The sequence below is a fragment of the Astyanax mexicanus genome, chromosome 15 (assembly GCF_023375975.1).
Source record: "Astyanax mexicanus isolate ESR-SI-001 chromosome 15, AstMex3_surface, whole genome shotgun sequence".
NCBI classification, from domain to species: Eukaryota; Metazoa; Chordata; class Actinopteri; order Characiformes; family Acestrorhamphidae; genus Astyanax; species Astyanax mexicanus.
In genome coordinates, this window is record NC_064422.1 from 10,436,198 (window position 1) to 10,455,980 (window position 19,783).

General features: G+C 38.2%; 1 protein-coding gene and 1 long non-coding RNA gene across 2 annotated transcripts in view; one reads left to right on the forward strand and one right to left on the reverse strand.

Annotated features, from left to right (window-relative positions):
- Window positions 1-153: 153 nt before the first annotated feature.
- Window positions 154-7,106, reverse strand: LOC103033820 (uncharacterized). Its single transcript, XR_002649892.2, has 3 exons — window positions 6,965-7,106; window positions 1,035-1,134; window positions 154-445 (listed from the first exon to the last, which is right to left on the reverse strand). It is a non-coding gene; the product is annotated as an uncharacterized LOC103033820 (long non-coding RNA).
- Window positions 7,107-9,016: 1,910 nt separating this feature from the next.
- kansl1a (KAT8 regulatory NSL complex subunit 1a) overlaps window positions 9,017-19,783 on the forward strand; it is a 30,081-nt gene continuing 19,314 nt past the window's right edge. The window contains exons 1-2 of the mRNA XM_007248734.4: window positions 9,017-9,480; window positions 16,823-18,202. Of these exons, the coding sequence (XP_007248796.3) occupies window positions 16,890-18,202 (1,313 nt within the window). The 5' untranslated portion in view covers window positions 9,017-9,480; window positions 16,823-16,889. The remainder of the gene's footprint in view (window positions 9,481-16,822; window positions 18,203-19,783) is intronic.

Below are 19,783 nucleotides of genomic sequence, written 5' to 3' on the forward strand. Positions count from 1 at the left end.
CTGTTGAAATGTCCTATGTGGAACTTGTTCTGACACCTCAGTTCAAACAGAACACAGCATAGTATTACTTGTACTACATTAGCCTCCTTACTCTAGAGCAAAACTAAAGAAGCAGTTTTCAGACTTAAATAAAAACCATGACAATTAAAAAAATAAAAATAATTAAATTATTTTTTTATTGAAAAATGTTTACTGCACAGTGTTTTTTATATAAATAGACTATGTTTTTTTCCTGACATGCTGGATGTAAATAGCTGTTTTTAAGGTAAAGTATCAAATTACATGGATTTTATCAGTGATGTCATCAACACATCTCCTTTCCAGAAGAGGCAAATCCATGGATGTTGCAGCACCGACACCCCTGTCCAGTTGTCACCGTGGTTCACTCCGGCGCACAGTGCAGTCGGGAATGCAGGGATACTGGAGGACCCGAGAGAAGGAGGACCTGTGTGACATAACAGTGGATCAGTTGATGTGAAATTAGGACCGACTTGAACTAATTAATCTGCCACAAGATCCATTTCCTCCACTCCACTGACCACAAGCGCAGAGACTGTGGTTGAATTAATGAGCTCCTAGTCGACTCAAAACTTTAAGCCTGGAAGTTCAATTAAATCACCTTTTTTAGCATCAGAACTGACTGAATAAAGTAAAGGCTGAAAGAAGAAGAAAATTATGTAATAATGTTTCCAGAATAAAAATATTAATATTATAATGCTATCAAAAGGCCTTTAATAAGAAGAAATAAAATAATACATCAGTAGGAGTAATAATGGGATTGTTTTTCACTGAGAAAAAAATGTGGACTCGCTAACAGTCTAATCATTAACAAATTTGCAATATCCAATATATTTTAACTTTTTGGTGACAGCAAATTAAAAGTAGAGTAGCTACTACAGAATGAGAGCTGTGTATTTATTCCTATGGGCAATTTTGAGCATGATATGGTTCATTTTTATTCAACAGGTGCTTTTTCTGTTAAATGTAAGAATTTGAAAGATCAACTGTAATGAAATAATGCCATTTCTACTTACATTTCAGTATGTTTTTCAGGAGGCTTTGGCAGCACTTTTCACACAGGCCTCAAAAGCTTCCATCAGTTCCTTACAGCCTTCTGCCCCCTTCCCCTGGACACTACAGAGCAGAAAACACAGTATTTTAAGAAAGGCCGAACTTAGCGTGACTATAATGTGAGTAAAAAAACATTACTCTGCAGTTTATGCTGGTTGTTGCTGTTTTTTTAAAAGCTCTCTATAATTTGTCGAAATGCAGTTGTTCAATTTTGCAGCAGTGCAAAAGTGTAATGATGAAATACTGTACATAAAGTTAGTTGGAAAATGCAAAATAAAAAAGCATTACTTCTTACATTTCCTTTTAATTTTAATTTAATTGCAAACTGTATGAACCCAATATGTTTCATGTTTTGTCTGGGCAACTTTATTTTGTTTATTATTAAACAAACATTATTATTACCAAAAAAACAGGTAAACACTAAATCATTGTTTAATATGGCAGAAAAAGCAAGAAACATCTTAGGGTCATACTGTCACAATGACAAAAAACATGATTTTGACGACACTCAAATACAGTAGATGCTTAACAAATAAAGATTTATCAAGGCAGTGCGAATAACAGCAAGCATGACGAATAAGCTGTGATCTGATTAGATTTAGAGCACATTCACATGTTCATGTGTGTTCATCTGAAGCTATATGTGTGTGGGGGTGGGGTCGGGGAGAGAGCTTGTTTTTCATTGACTTAAGGAAAACTGCACAGGGTCAGTGACTTCAGTTCCTGACCTCTGTCCTTTGAAATGAATGTTCAGAGCTCAGTGTCATCAGCTGTCCACTAACATCATGCCTGTGTACTTGAAGACACTGGTAGTTATGGTAGTAAATGATTTCAATTGTGGTGTAGATCATGTGAAAGCTATATGAGAAGACCAAACATAAAGAAATAAAAAAAAATAATAATTGAACCATAATGTAGTCCATTAGCCAAGACATGTGTTGTGTCTTCATGTCCTTCTATATTTTCATTGTGGAGCTAATTTTCAATGGTATAAAGCTTTGTTTACTTGTTAGTTACAGAAACCTATTAGTTCTGGCATAAATCTAAAAGAAGCAGTTTTCACAATGCTAATTAATGTGTACATGTGGGGTATTTGGTTATGCAAGCTTAAGCTTAAACCTAACAGATGAAGTCTGCACAATGCTAATTGGCTTATACATTTCCATTACTTCCATTATTTATTTTGCATGGTAACTCTAGTACAAAACTATAGACGAAACGTACACAGTGCTAACTGGTAAAATGTCCATTGCTTAGCTATGTTAGCATTGTACCTCCAGTGCCAAACTAAAGCAGCAGTTTGCACAATGCTAATTGGCATTAACATTGAATTACATAGCTAGCTACAACTAGTTTGTACATAGCTAACATATCTAGGTGTAAAATTCCATTACTTAAAATTGTTAGCTAGCTATATTAGCCTTATATGGCTAACACAATGCTAAAGAAGCACATAATATACACTAAACATGTCTTGGCTGATCTACAGGAAAATTATTTTCCCTACAGTCATATGAATCTTTTTAGTAGTAATACAGTACCAGTTAAAAGTTTGGACACACCTTCTCATACAAGTATGGAGCAATTAACGGACACTTACAAATTATGATGTAAACAGTAAAAAAAAAAGTTATTGTTTGTCCTCCACATTAATCCACTGATCTGAACCTGATGAACTAAGGTGGTGATTTGAGGTGATTTAATTGGGATGAGCTGGAGCTTCACAGCGTGAAGGAAAAGCAGCAACTATTGTTCAGCACCTCCAGGAACTCCTTCCTTCAAGACACTGAGAAAACTATTCCAGGAGACTCTCTCTCAAGAAGATACTGAGATTAAAATACCAAGAAAGTGCAGATCTGTCCTAAAAGATAAATGTACTTAGAAGAACCAAAAGTATAAAACATATTCGTGTATAGCTTTAATATAGTCTTCAATATTAAATTTAATATTTAATTAATAAAATGTGTTAATTAATAAATTTAATAAACACATTTAATGAGAATAAAAGCGGTGTGTCCAAACTTTTGACTGGTGATATATATGTCGGGATGTTGAAACTTTTTTTTTCCAATAAAAAAAATTACATTTTTATTAATTACATTTAATAAATCATGTGTTTAAAATGCATTTCTTCAGTTTTGTTAGATCTAACATCTACCATCTCTCTGTACTGTTCAGATTCATTTCAAATGTTTATATGTAATGAATGATCTATGTATCATTATTTACGCAATGCCAGTAGCTACATAATTAGAGAACATTTATTGGTGAGGCTGAAGTATTGCCACATTGAATAACCTCCGGGGCAGAGAGTCCTGTAAAGTGATCTGTGTGATGAAAGCCAGCACACACGTCCTGCTCCCCTTTTCCCATGTCCTGCATGCGAGGGTTATTTTGGGGTGACTATATTTAAGATGCAGATATACATTACCTAGCTCTGCAGCTAAATACAGCGCTGTGCGGCTCCAGTGCGGGTTCCTCTGTGCTGACATTTACACTGATAATCATTAGAGCTGGAGTAAAGAGATAGAAAAGACCCCCAGGGCATATAAACATCACAGCAATCCCTGCCTACTTCTTTTATTCTTATTATGCTTATTACAGTCCTGAAGGGACTGTTTTTGAAAAGCTGGCAGCTTTGAAGCACTAACAAGAGCAGTGAGATGTGATTTGCAATCATTTAATGATGAATTTTGCAATCATTTAATGACTGCAGCGGATTAGTGGCTGATGAACTATGGTATACCACATCTTTAAAGGAAAAGTCCAGCATTTACAACCTGCCACTAATAAAGCAACAGCCCACTGGCTTCTGTTATGAGTGAGTTAAAACAGATAGTTCTGCTTCTGAATGCTTGACTGAATGAGCTACATTTGCACCTGTTGTTACATAACAGAATGTATTGACTCCTGATTAGTTGCACAACCAGTTTTGCACATTTTACACTTTACACCTTTAGAACTATTGATCCATATATTTCCACTAGCCAGACACTGCTGATCACAATCATTATGACCTACATTATGCTGTCCACTGTGGGTGGTAATGCCCCTTTGTGGGGTATTCTCGGCACACACGTGACACTTTTAAATGTTAAACTTAATATATTTAATCCTTACATCTCATTGTTTTATATGAGCAGGCATTTCACTAAACAATTCAAGACAAAAATTCATGGAAAATGACGCTTCTACATGTACAATTTGTGTTATATTGAAATGAGTGTCCTTTTTGCTTATTGCAGCTAAAAAAATCTATCAGGTTAGAACTTGTTTCTAAAATGAACCAGGCTTGTTTATGTGTTTCCTTGAAAACTTCAATGCTAATGTTTTGTGGTAAGGAGATGTTTTCTTTTGGTGACTCTTCCATGAAGGTCATATTTGTGCATGTGTCGCTGCACAGTAGAATAGTGCCTCACCACACCAAAGTCTGATCAATCTTCCTGAAGGTCTTTTTGTAGATTTGCATTTCTAACAAACCTACAAGCTTTTTTTCTGAAAGATTTCTATTTGAAAGACCTGTAGAAAGAAGCAATTGGCAGTAACATTCAGTTACACCAACGTTGTGTCAATAGACTTTCTGCTCTGAAGCCCCACTGCAGAGGTTTTATATGGCATGGCCTGTGGCCTGGGTCTAAGCAAAGGAAGCATAACAGGTTATAGCAGAAAACAAAATAACACAGGATAAATGGCCTTTTGATGTAATACACGCAATTTGGACAGATATTTGTCCTCCTAAGGACTAGAAGTGAATCATTTCTATAATTTGAGGCTCCCTCTTGGTGGCATAATAGAGTAAAGAGGTCTCATATATAGCCAGAGTAAAGTACAGCTTCTAAACATGGTGGAGGTAGGTTCATTAGTATCTCATAGTAAAAACTAGCCAGGATAAAGTACAGCTTCCAAACATGGTGGAGGTGGTTTCACTTACTGCACTGTACTGTGACTAGGGTTCACAAAAAAAAACAGTGAAAGAGATCTGCATGCCCAATTATACTTTGTGGTGTAAAACAATATATAGTCTTATACATAGCTGCCTGTTTTTACTGATTTTTTTACTACTAATTTTGATATGTTTGGGTTAGAAAACTGGTCTGAACAGTATTAAATAGTGCTTGTAAGGATGTATTAACCTCATTTAACATTTACCTTTTTGTATATATTGTATTATATCTTTTAATGGGAAAACACTGAGGATATGAAACTTTGATAAAAAGTAGAGTAGTCAGTGTACAGCTACAGTATACCAGTGAAAATTTACTGTGCCCTCAAAAATTACTTACAATAACACACAGCCATTAATGTCTAAGCCACTGGCAACAAAAGTGAGTACACCCCTAAGTGAAAATGAGCAAATTGTTCCCAATTAGCCATTCAGCTATAAGAATTTGCTCTGCTTTAGAACTGCTTTAGTGCTATTACATTCTAAAGCAGAGCATGCATGATCCTCTACCTCCAAGAAGAACAACCCCAAACACACCTTTCAAGATGACCAATGCCTTGCAAAGGGAGCTAAAGGTACAGGACTGGCCGAGCATGTCTCTAGACCTTAACCCTATTGAGCATCTGTGGGGCATCCTCAAACTGAAGGTGGAGGAGTAGAATAGGATTTTAGTGAAGCATCCTGTGAAGCTCTAGTGAACTCCATGCCCAAGATATGGCAGTGCTGGGAAATAATGGTGGCCACACAAAATCTTAACAGTTTAGGCACAATTTGTCCATTTTCACTTCAAGGTGTACTCACTTTAGACATTAATGACTGTGTGTCGAGTTATTTTGAGGACACAGCATATTGTATTTACACTGTTATACTGTAGCTGTACACTGAATACTTTACACTGTACCAAACCGTCATATCTTCAGTGTATATATGAGGGGTGTCCTCACTTTTGTGAGATACTGTACACATGAAACATGACTACTGTGTTTTAACATAGCAGCAGAAAATGTTTTGACATAGCAACCCATGGGTCATGTTCCACCCGCATCATCACTTATAGACTCTCCACCACCATGTACTGCTACTACGAGTGCCCTTCAGTAGGTTATCCTAACACACAAACCCAGTTAATGTTCAATCCTTTCCAGACAAAATATCACATGCCAACTACTGCTTAAAGGCTTTACACAACGCCAAGCTGCAATAGAGCAAACACAAATGATCTATCAGTGTGTGTCAACTGATTACATACGCCAACATATTACACTAATATAAAAATCAGTATAAGAAGCTTGCTGAAAAAATTGTGAAACATATAATGCTCTAATTCTGGAATGCAAGATATTGTAAATATGTAAAAAAGTGTAAGTACTGTGCACTTAAAGGTCAAATAGAGTAAATAAATTTAATATACATGTGACAATAGACTTGGCTATTTGGTAATTGCATGTAATAAGCATTTTAAAGTAGCAAGCATTCAATTTAAATCTTATTTCTTAAAAAACAATAATATGTTTAAAATATGAGACGGTAAAAAATAATACAATGTAATAAAAATATGAAATAATTGCTTTTCATAAAAGTGAAGAATTTTAAAGCAGAAAGTAGAAAGTAATTAGTATCGTGTGTAAAATGCACTTAAAAGCAGCATGTACGTAAATTTCACATGCATTAAAATTAAACATGCATTTTGAAATGTCTTCAAAATAATATAAAAGTAAACGACAAATATATTTTAAATGTATTAGGTAAATTTTAACGTAGTATGTTAAAATTGCAAAACATTAAACTAAACGTTTGCCAAAAATTTAGCAACTACTTGCATTGTGTAAGCATTTAAATGTCTGCATTTAACGCCTAGGTAAAAGCAGTTGGTCATTAAATCAAATCAGCATTTAAAAGAAGAAAGTGATTAAATTTAATGAGCATTTTTGCTGTGGAACTTGACCTCACCATTTGTCCACTTCCTCTTTGAGAACCTGGCACTGGGCAGGAACGTCTGCGGACTCTGGCATGTTGAGAGTGTGTGTTCGTATGTGTGTGCTGAAAGACAGAAAGTGCTCCGGGAAAAGTCTTGCAGGGGGAAAAAATAGGACACAGAACCCAAATATATAGAGGGTAGAGTCCAGAGTGGGAGGGGAAAAGGGGAGGAGGAGGAGAGAGAGAGAGAGAGAGAGAGAGAGAGAGAGTAAGCTGGAAGAGCAGGTGGGAAAGCTGGATGGTAATATCTGGGGCCCAAGAACTTCAGGCTTGGCAGTGAGAGAGTGAGAGCAGCTGGAAGGATGAGTTGGTTACTGGGTGTCAGGAGGCATATGCAAATCGAGCCGGCTGTACAGGACATGTGAAGAGTCTGTGTGTGTGTGTGTGTGTGTGTGTGTGTGTGAAGCATGTGAGCTGGAAGAAATGCTTTAGGACAGTAACCGGAACATTCATCTGCCTTGTTGACCGCCTTCCTCCCAACACACACAGCTGACACACAGGCCTAACATGTCCCGACATCAACTTCATGAGCTGTCAGATTCAGACAGGCCGCTCGCCTTTGCGTTGACTGGAGACTGAAGCCCCCTCAGCTGCAGAGAGGAAGAAGCACCTAGAGTGTGTTTCAGTCTGTGGAGCTCCACGAGTCAGAGGTGACATTTGGATCGTCCTGTTTGAGTCAGCTTTCACCCACTGGGACTGTCTGACACAAGAGTGCTGCTTCCTTTTTCTATAAATACACACAGTTTGTAAAATAATAAAGTGGCCACTGAGTGAAAGCACAGGATAGATGTTTCTATTAGAGTGGCCAGTGAGTGTAATAGGAAATTATTGTGAATTTACAGTACCAGTTAAATGTTGGACACATCTCTTCTCAATCATTTACTTTCTTTCAATGTTTTTACACTGTGAATTTTATATGGAAGAATCTGTTTTATACTTTAGATTATTTAAGTAGTTCCACATTTATCTTTGAGGACAGATCGAAAATATACCTATAAATCAGAAATAAATTTAGAGAAACAGATCATTTTGAAATTGTCTCTCTTTTTTTTGACAGACAGACAGAGTTCATTTGCAACAACAATGAACATGCATATGTACATATACATAAAAGTACATGTATATAAGCACACCAGTTCACTATATTTTATATTCTAATATATTTTGCCTACTGGCTGATTGCACCATCTGTTGCACTGTCTGCATGGTTCTTCTGTTCTTTCTGTACCTATATATACTTCTTGTGTGTTCTTTAATTGTATTTGTATGTTTGTTCTGTTGTTTTAAGCTACTGGATGCGTTAATTCCCTCAGGATCCATAAATTAAATATCTATTCTCTATATACAGCTCTGGAAAAAAATAAGAGACCACATCAGTTTCTGAATCAGTTTCTCTGGTTTTGCTATTTATAGGTATATGTTTAAAATGAATATTGTTGTTTTGTTTTTATAAACTACAGACAACATTTCTCCCAAATCCCAAATAAAAATATTGTAATTTAGAAAATTTATTTGCAGAAAATTTGAAATGGCTGAAATTTCAAAACAAAACAAACAAAAAAGATGCAGAGCTTTTAGACCTTAAACAATGCAAACAAAACGTTCATATTCATAACTTTTAAAGTTTTAAGAGTTCAGAAATCAATATTTGGTGGAATAACCATGGATTTTAACCACAGTTTGTATGCATCTTGGCATGTTCTCCTCCACCAGTCTTACACACTGCTTTTGGATAACTTTATGCCTTTACTCCTGGTGCAAACATTCAAGCAGTTCAGTTTGGTTCAATGGTTTGTGATCGTCCATCTTCCTCTTGATTATATTCCAGAGGTTTTCAATAAGGTAAAATCAAAGAAACTCATAATTTTAAGTGTACTTTTATTTTTTCCCAGAGCTGTAATTGGGTAATTGTTGTGTTTGTGTGAGAGCGCGCGCGCGCCCTCTGCTGGCGCTCGCTCGCGCAGCATGCATCTCTGGCGCCGCCTGGCGGCAGCACCCCAGACGCTCTCTCGCCTTCGCTGCTCGCGCGCTGCTGCTGCGTCTGTTCGAGCCAAAGCTGAGGGAGACGGACGAGCCGCCATCTTCCGTGCGCTTCTCCCTCCAACGATGAGCAAAATACGTGGAAAACGGCGCCCTATGACCACTCAGATACACGAATAAAGCCGCATACTGACGGGACTCGTGGTTGAAAACAAAAAAGCGGGTGGATGTTGTGTGGAAACGGTCACTTTTTCGGGGGGCGTTCGCCGTCCTTAATCTGCTGAGGCGCTGGTCGCTCGGTTCCTCGCCCATTTCGCGATTACGGACCGATACCGAGAGGACTCCCGGCTGAGAACGGGGTCTGTGCGTGGCAGAAGCGATGGGAAGCTGTGAGGACCGCCTGCGCGTGGTTTTCTAGTGTGGAATTTGCGTTTTGTACATAAAAAACACGCAGATATTGAGCCGAATCGTTGGCGAAATTCCCCCGGACAGAGCGCGGCCGTCACGTGGTAAGGTTCCTCCTTTTTCTTTGTGTGTGTAGAGAGCAGCAGCTGCTAGCAGGCTAACGTTACATAAACGCTCAATTACCGAATAAACGCTTCTGTTTCGCACTTTTTGTGCACAGTTTGCGTCCCAGGTCTTGTTTCATGTTGTTTTCGTCGTTAAAACTGATTAAGCTTTGGTATTTTTTCTGTTATATAGCTGTGTAAGCTGAATAGCTGGCTAGCGCTAGTTAGGTTAGTATTTTTCCTCATGTGTAACCCGTGTAACGTTAGCGCTAGATTATAATCTAAGCGGGAAAGGGAGGGTTGGAGGATTTGGCTGGTCTGCTCAGTGGTTTTGCTCACAATCATGATGACAAAGCATCATATTAAAATGTGGTTAAATAACCTAAATTTGTGTTTTTTTTAAGCGCCAAGTCGTGGTTTACAGGCGGGCGATCTTTTGCGCGTGTCTTCTATTTTCTCGCCGTAAATGATCTTTGTGCTTTAAATATTAGCACGTCTGAGACTGGCGAAGTGTTTTTCTTCTCTAAGCAGTTTATACTTCAGTTTGTGAACGTGTATGTGTTAAAAATCGGTTCTTGTTCGAATTTCTCCGTTCCACCTTAAATGGCCCAGGCGCCAGAATAGAGCTGCTGCGCCATTTAAGGTGGAACGGAAAAATTCGAACAAGAGCCTCGCCTTGGGTTGGGCTCTCCAACACCGCAGACCAGTATTAGATAACATCAGCAGTATTTTTAAGCTTAACTTGGTTAGCTAACCTAACACTTTTAAACGACTTAAACTAGGCAGATCATACACATGAGCTACATATTTATACTGAAAAAAAGACATTTAAACTAATTTAATCTGCGTTTTGATTGCTGTGTTTGTTAGCTAACTACATTCACGTAGACAGGACACGTTAGCTAGTTTTCACGCTTGTTAAAGTAGTTAGCTAACTATCCTACACGTTTCAGTCGTTTAAATCGCTTAAAACAAGTTCATTTGTTCGTAATAATGTAGAAAAATACTTATATAACAATCTGTATTCCGTAAAATTGCACTTTAAGAGTATATTTTATATAATTAGATAAAAACACGTTACATGTCTACCGCTAAGCCGCGTTGCAAGTCTGACCAGATGTGTTGGTTGTTGCATAAGATTTTATAGAGCCATTTAGGTAGTTAACTAGCTAGAGGCCCTGTGTAATTTTACATGAAACAGAGAAGCTCTGTATTTAACCCTTTTAGACCCGATTTATGTCCAGTGATAGAAAACAGTGTAGTTAAGAATGCTGTTTTCTGTCCGTAATGCACCGAAAAGAAGATTCTAACATACGTTCTACTATAAAATCTAAATAGAAGATAATTAAATTAATTCAAATATTTACGTGTTTTTGTTTTCATTTCCATTGCATGGTGCTGTGTGTAATATTTTATATTTCGTATTGACCTTTTTATTTCACCAACCATCTTTACACAGAAAAACAAAAACATGATCTAAATCACATTAAATTAGTAAAAAACGTTACGTTTCTCGACAGCTCTAGTACTACTGTTTTTACAGTGTTTTGTTCATTGGGTGGTTTATAGTCTATTCTGATGAACACCCGCTCTTGAATAGTGTTTTGTGCAATAGAACATGTACTAATAAAGAAAATACAATACATTGTAATGGATGCAGGATCTGAAAGGGCTAAAGACCTTTTTGTTAAGTTTGATTATTTATATATATATATATATATATATATATATATATATATATATATATATATATATATACTCAGCCACAGAAGTTAAGAAATGTGTGCTTATAATAAGTTGTAGTAAAGTGTAATTTAGTACATAAAACTAGTTCATGTAATGTGACATTCATGATTTACTTTTATAGTTTGTTTTAAATAACCAGTTTTAAAAGTTGTTGTCATCATTGTGTAATCCCATCATACTGGCCTGGTGCTGCGTTAGAACCAGAGAAAATGCTGTGTTCTCCTGTGATAATACAGAGCATTCCAACATACTTTAATATAGGGCTGCAAAGATTAGTCGCTATAGTCAACAATTAATCTTAAAAATGGTTGAATCCAAAGATTCATTGTCGACTAACCATTAATTTGTAGCACTAGACAAAATATTGTGGACAGAAACACAGTAGTTTACACTGAACTCGGCCTCTCTGTCAACATATTACTTATTTCCTAACTAAAAGCAGCACTTCCCATATTTAAAGAGCAATCTTGTGGACATTTAAAATTCCATGTTTTTACTGTTTAAAGATGACAGAGATAGCTAGGACCAGGAGCTGTGTCCACAAAAAGCAGAGACCCAGGGCGTGGCAGAAATAATCGTTGACTAATCAACTAATAAAAAAATAAGTCAGATTAATTAACCACCAAAATAATAATTCGTTGCAGCCATATTTTTATATAATACCATCTGCAATTCAAGTTATTCAGGTGTGTTTGACAGGGTTTAACAAAATATTCATCATCTTGTATTGCTATATTTTGATTTGCAATGCTGTATGAATTTCCTAAAACACAATATTGATTTAGTTATTAGATTGCATGTAAAGATTGGAGTCAGACAGTGATTCAATCAGTGCTTGAATCACAATCCCTGTTTCGTAATACACATCATATTGCAGAGTTCTTGCAAATACCCAACCCTATTCCACTGGGGGGTTAAAGCAGAACTAAGAACTGCAAATATGTTAAGTGAATTTTTATATATATTTAAATATATATATATAAATATTTCACACTGCAGACCCTAAACTGTCCTGTAAATTGTCTTTTGAGGCTATTGGCTGTTTACAGTGTCTGATAATGGTGCCTAGAGCATGCCAGGCTGTGCTCCTGTAGAACACAGGAGTAAAAACAAAGGATCAGGTTAAAATAACCGTTTATGGTTCTTCAGTTGTTTGCTATAATACAAAAAGACAATGGTTCTGCATAAACACGTGAACTGTAAACGTGTGAAACAAGAAAAAACTCATGAAGTTAGTTCTTTATGGAATCCTATAGCACCTTTTAATGGTTTCAGTTTTCAAATTAGCATTCGCCTTATCAGTTTTACTTATGTTTTGGGTCATATTCACTCTGTGTAACCTTTAATCCCTGTGTAAAGGTGTAAATGATGTGGCTGTACTATCTTGTTCTCCATGTTTATTACTGTATTGTCTAATGTCCAGAACAGATTATAAAAGAATAAGTGTTCCAGATGCTGATTGTGTGGTAGTGTTGCCCTGCTTGATACCCATGTGTTGATTAGTGTGTGAATCCCAGAGTATACTGATCAAATCTTCTGATTTATGTGTTCTTTACTCAAGGCAGTGGTTCATTAGAGAACAAGGGCTAAACAAAGAACCACTTCTAACTGGTTTCTCTGGTTAAAGAAACAGTTTGGCAGAAAATCAGATGAACATGATTGATCACTGACCCATGATTCGTTCGGTCAACCAGGACATGTTTTGTGGTGTTTTCTTTCTTAGTTTATACAGGAGGGATGCTGTTAATACAATATAATTATTTAATTAAGATGCACACACTGAAAGGACACCTAAGGCGTCGTATATTATCTGCAACAGGGTGGTGTGTGTGTGTATGTGTGTGTTTGTGTGTGTGTGTGTGTGTGTGTGTGTGTGTGTGTGTGTGTGTGTGTGTGTGTGTGTGTGTGTGTGTGTGTGTGTGTGTGGATTAATTGACTCGATGAAATAACCTTATTTAAAGTGTGCATTCTGAATAGAAAGGGTTATCGTAACAGTTTTGGAAAAAAAAATTAGGGGGGGATTTGGAAGGTTTTATATTTAACTGTCTACTAAATGTTTTCTACCAATCTGAAGAATCCTTTAACCAGACAAAGAAGCATCCAACTGGTTCTTATAACAGCCAAATGGATTATTGAAGTTCTGTAAGGAATCATTGTCTTTACTAAAGAACACTTTTTATGCATAGGGTTAGACATCCAGTATCTCTGGTTCTTGGTTGAACATTAACCGGTTTGTCTGTGGTGTTTGCTTCTTTGACACATTAACCTACTTATACCCTTAGTACTTTATGGGCAGGTGGACAGAAATGCTGTGTGGTGATTACTGATATTGTAAGGCCTCACAATGTACATGAGCTGTAAAACCTGTTGGTGAACCTTTGGAGGGCATGGTTTGAGGCTAGCTTGTGTTGGCTTTGAAAACATAGAATCTTAGAAGCTTAGTCTATTTTAAAACCCCTGTAAACATTGAGTTTTGGTCAGGACTTCATTTTAGTGATGTGTTGCTTTATGACTGCTTTTTTTATATTGCAGGAAGTACAAAGGCTGCTGTTGAATAATAATTAATAAATGATGTGAGCAAGGCTTTGTTGTAGTGTTTGAACAGTCTGTGTTCAAACACTTATCTATACACTCATATAAAGAGCTGATAAAAAACTAAAATTTGGTCTCTTTTCTGAATTGTAAAGATGTTGTAATAAAAAAAAAAAACACATGCTATTCGCTATGTAACTGCAGAACAGCCTGTTTTTGAATCAACACATACAAATCAACTGCCTGTTTCAATCAAGGTCAACCAGATCTGCCAGGTCAACCAATCGCATCAGGACACATTTACATATATCAGTCTGTAAGGCACTGCATGTTTACCTGCTTGGGATGATAAGAGGTTAGAAAATGCTCATATATAAATAAACACAGGGTTTAAAGTTGCAGTACACGATTCCGGAAAATGGCACCCCTCCCTCACTCCTTCTTTAGAAGCTCCACCCATGTTGCTGTTTGGCTGTAATAGTGTCCTGTTTATCGGTTCCAGCCATTTAGTTTGTTTTCTTTACAGAGCCAGAGCTAAGTAAGAGAACATGACTTTTTTTTTGTAGCAACGCAAACAGACCAAAGAGCTTGTTACCTTTAAGGAAACATGCAGTGATTTAAATATATAGCACCTTTAATTACTCTGGAGGTTGGTTGGCGGGATCTCTGCTATTGTTGTCCAGAATCCCGGAATGTTCTTGTTATGGATGTTTTCTAAATAAATACTGTGGTTTTAAATGTGGCCAAAAGAAATGCTTTACAAAGCTGTAGACTATAGATAACAAGCTTGGTTTAGAGTGCCATAGATGTTTCTCTTTTTACTCGTTTATCGAACAGTTGATGAATATAGGTTGCCTTGTCTGCACACAGATTGTCTATCGCAGACACCTAAAGGCATATCCCTAATTCCACTGACACAGATGGTCTGCTAAAGAGGAGGAGGAGGAGGGGAGAAAGAGAGGACGAGTCGTGCTTATATAAGCATCAATGAAGTAGGATTTTCCCTCCTAAATGACCGCAGTAGTGGTCACTTGTGTGCCAGTGGACAAGCCATCCCCACCACCCCCACCACTCTGAAGCTTTTGTTGAGGTCAATAAAGCCTCGCCCTTTTCACCAGTTTGAGTCCAAGTCGAGCAGAAGGCGAAGGGCAGCCATGCTACACTCAGCCTTTTATTGTATGGACTGTCGTAACTGAGATGACTTTGCATGTTGCAATCATCAGGGTCCAAGCACTGTGCGAGGTCGTAGACCCAGCAGAACAAAAATGAAGGACAGATTGTTTTTAGCCTTGCCTTATTTATCAAGAATGTAGGATCCTCACTTGTATTTGCATAGTTCAGGGTTCGTATGTCATGAAAAACTTGGAAAAGTCGTGCAATTTGGTCTACAAATCTTTGTGTTTCAGTTTATCAATGGAGAAAATCTATTTTGAGCTACAAATACATCAGCTCAGAGTTAATTCAGTAATTTAGCCCTAAACAATGCAGCGCTCAGGATCTGACACACATTTTATTATTATAGATTGTGTGTCAACATTTTTATCAGATTAATTTTAGACCTATTAAAATAAATTTTGATGATAGTTTTAGTTGATTTTTTATTTTATTGTCCATGTCTGCACTGATGTTTTAAAAATCGTATGGTCAAAAAATGGCCTTGAAGGCATGGAAAAGTCATGAAAAAAATCATGGAATTGTATTAGTTAAAATGTGTATGAACCCTGATCGTTATTGAACTAAAATATTTTACAGATGTTAGCCTTGTGCTTTAGTCTCATGGTACACAAGATTTTTTTATAAATAGTTATTAATGATTTCTCGGCGCCTGAGCCGAAACAGTTTTCCGTGTTTATGAATGTTTTAATCTGATTCTGACTAGTTTAGAGATTTAAATGTGATGCTCTCTTTATCATTTAAGAATCACCTTTGTGCATGTATTATTTCTGGAAATGCATGTGATTAATTGATATTTTTTTTATTTATTTCTCTTGATCATCATTTACAGTATATTAAATTATTTAATAATGCTGTAAAATATGTATTGTCTGGTGTATTGTAGTGGGAAGAAACACTGTATTCCCCATAGCAGACTAGTGGTAGATTTTCCCAGAATGCACACCACTCTACACCAAGTAATGTCCTTGCTCATGGTGACCGTGAGAGATGGGCAGTGAACCAAGACAAGTTAAGGACAGCACCACCTCAGAGCTGAGTCACTTCTTAATATGTGTCTCTCTTCAAGAAAATGATTAAATGCGTCTGTTGAGCAGTGCATAGCCTTATTGTGCGATTAATTTAAAAAGATTTCAAGATGTCAAGATAATAGATGTAATTTATTTTAGCGGAACAACTATTTATTCATTGTTAAATATTTTTTTCCTTTCAATAAACAGCAGTTTAATCCCACCTATTAATGCTGAAGTGTTTGAGGCTGGGTTGCTTTCTGAGTGAGTTACAGTTTAGTCAGTTGGAATAAGAGCTTGTTTGCTTGCCTAAGGTTTGTACATAGTGTAACAGAGGTGGTCTTAAATGTTGTATAGTTATGTTCTTGGTGAAGCTTAGTAAAAAACAATACAAGGCCAAACACGGTTGTTAGCTTGACTAGCACATCATTATACCAATGAACCTTAATTGAGCTTCTCAGAATTTTATCATGCTTTAGAGCTGGCCAATAGCACTGTAGGCATTTGGCTTCAGAACCTTTACAATTACATGCATTATTACAAATGATAGTAAGCAGAATGTTCCTTAAGATATCTTTACGTCTGGGTGATATTTGCCCTTATACTTTATTTAATTTCAATTCAGTTAATTTTTTTTTACAAGTAGTAAGCAGCCCACTTCAACATTACATTTAGCTTTTATATTAAACACGGTATAAACATAATGTCCTTGTATTTCTGCCACGAGTGTTCTTTACGTGTTTCTGACAAATTTCTTAACCTCACAGCCCAATATTTGTTGGACATGGATCAGATTTTGCCAGTATTTTAAGCCAGTGACTGTTGGTAATAAATTTACTTTAATTCTAAAATGTTTGTTTTCTCACTTCCCTGTGCTCTAGGCTCTGTGGGTGGGCCGGTGTCCCAGAGCGGAGGACCAGGCTGGTGTTGCCCTTTCCCTAGCCCTGCATGGCTGCGATGGCGCCCGCTCTGACCGACGCCCCAGCCGAAGCCCGCCACATCCGCCTGAAGCTGGCCGCTGCCTCATCTGGCCTTTCCCCCGGCAGCGCAGAGAACAACGGCAACGCCACCAACCTCCTCCTGTCCTCTTCTGTCTCCCCGTCCACTGCCTCACCTGCAAACGGCAAGCGCCGCCTCCCGCAGGACTCTGAGGACGGCTGCCGGAGCTGCTGCTGCAACGGCAAAGGCCAGCCGCAGGAGCCCCTGAGCCTGGGCAAGCTGCAGCCGCTGGTGGCGTCTTACCTGTGCTCGGATGTGGCGCCCGTAGCGAAGGAGTCTCTGAAGGTGCAGGGCGTCCTGAAGAGCCACAGCCTGCTGAACGGCACGCTGTTCCACGGCGCTGAAGGTGGAGATTTCCTGCTGCGTAAGGCGCTGAGTGGAGGTGGACAGGTGAAGAGCCTTGTCAACAGAAGAGGAGCAGCAGGAACAGGGGGTAGCGCCATGGTTCCTGTTAATGGCCTGGCCAAGAAAACGGCGGTGCCCAGCACGGCTCTACCCGAGAAAGGTTGCATTGCTACAGTGAACGGAGACAACGCCAAACCTCCGACCAGCAGCGAAGCCTTGTTACCCCTGTCTTCAAAGTCGGGAGACGTCATGCCCTTGATAACTGCGCCAAGGGGTGACTGCAAACAGCAGAGAGAGTCGTCGGACATCTTCAGCCGAGCACCAGAAGACACGGGTATTGCAACGCAAAGCGCGGAGGTCAAATCTGAAACAGACTGCCTGCCCTGTAGTGGCCGGTTACAATCTTCCAAATCAATAGCGCTTACAGAAACAGTGAACAGTGACCATACAGATCGCCTTGAAGACCCTCAGTCATCCCCTGCCCCTCACTGCCCATCCCCCACGTCCTCCCTCAACCTGGAGGCTCTGCTGCAGGAGCGGGCCCAGCAGAGCCGACGCAGGCACACAGACATTTCAGGGCGGCTGCATCGCCTCTGCAAGAGGCTGCAGGTGGTGCAGGCCAAGCAGGTGGAGCGTCACGTCCGTCAGCAGGTCACTGGATTTCTGGACTGCGCCCTGAATCAGAGCTTTGCCTTCAGCCGCAGAGCTGACCTGCACACGGACTCCCTGGGCCATTTCCTTAAGGGAGGGTCCGTCCCCTCCGAGCTGGAGAAGCTGCACCTGAGCGGCAGCACTAATCTGAGGACAGCGGAGGCACAGTTTGACTCTGACGCCACGGAGAGCAGCTCGGGTGGAGAGAGCGACGTGGAGGAGGAGGAGCTTTCCAGAGTGGACATCGAGCAGCGGCACATTAAACTGTAAGTGCTTACTTCTGCTGTGCTGTGTTTAAAAGCTACTGTAAAAAAAGGTGATTTCTTATTGGGCAAGCCAGAGCGCACATACCCCTGCTGCTCAAACCATTATAATTTACAACAGTGAATCAGAGTGAATCATGTTATATATTCTTTAACAATGTGAATGAAGGGTAATAATCTAATGAATAGAATGAAATGGCTGAAATAATAATTAAAATAAAAGACCTCAAATAATGCAAAGAAAACAAGTTCATATTCGTAAAGTTTTAAGAGTTCAGAAATCAATATTTGATGGAATAACCCCGTTTTTTATAATCACAGTTTTCAAGCATCTTGGCGTGATCTCCTCCACCAGTCTTAAACACTGCTTTTGGATATCTTTATGCCTTTACTCCTGGTGAAAAAAATCAAGCAGTTAGGTTTGGTTTGATGGTTTGTGATCATCCATCTTCCTTTTGATTATATTCCAGAGGATTTCAATTTGATAAAAGCAAAGAAACTCATCATTTTTAAGTGCTCTCTTATTTTTTTCCAGAGCTCTGTAGATATAGTAAATTTTAGAACAGTATAAATAGAGAAACATTCTAGAAGAGTTTGAATAATGTTACATATTACCAACTAATATTAATGATATTTTTGTAGTACAGTGTCAATTGCAGAGATTATTTTGGAAAAGCATGTCTGGCTAAGCTTTGGTGTTGTTGGTCAGTGTGTATTTGGCTGCTGTGCTTTGGTCCAGAGATCATTACATTATTGGTCTGTTATTAGTACAGTCTGAATTATCCTTTAAATAGTAAATTTGCTTTCATATGGTGAACATTGGTGCATAATCATTCATTGTGTTCACCACCACCTGCACTGCAGGCCTCTTATCACAGCGGCCAGTTTTGGGAAAGAACATGCTGGGCTGCAGATGATCCTCACGTAGATATTTATAAGCAGAAGGAAGTAGCTCTCACACATACAGCAGCTGTGGTTTCCACTACAACCGCGTGGAGAGCAGTTCACAAATACACGGGTGTTTCAGGCTTTGCAGTTACTGTAGCTAAGAGATCAAGAGCTGTTCTCTCAAGAGAAAAGATTAGAGATGAGTCAGAGTGTTCAGACCTTTTTAAAAATACTTTTTAAATACGTTTTAATTGACATGATTTCTCTTATAAAATGATAAGGGCTTCTTTATTCTCACGACTCTAGACTATTAATTTAATGTGCAATGTAGTATAGTATAAATACATTTAAAATCATGGGCATATAATTGAAAATGCATACTGAGTTCACTTTGTAAAAATGAATGCTTTTGTTTGAGTAGCTCTTTCTACTGTCTAAGACTGTATTGTCACTAGATTTTGGAGCATTGTTGTGAGTCAGAAGCAGGATTGTGAGGTTAGGATGTCATCACATCCCATCACATCACATCTTTAGTGACTAAATGCAATTATCAGAAAGGTTGTCCACAAAAACATTTGGACATGCAACAAAATGCAAATTAAATGTTCTTTTTACTTATATGATATGGCACACCCCTAACTGAAAGATTAAAAATACAAGAATTTTATCAGATTTGAAACAGAAGTCAATGATCCA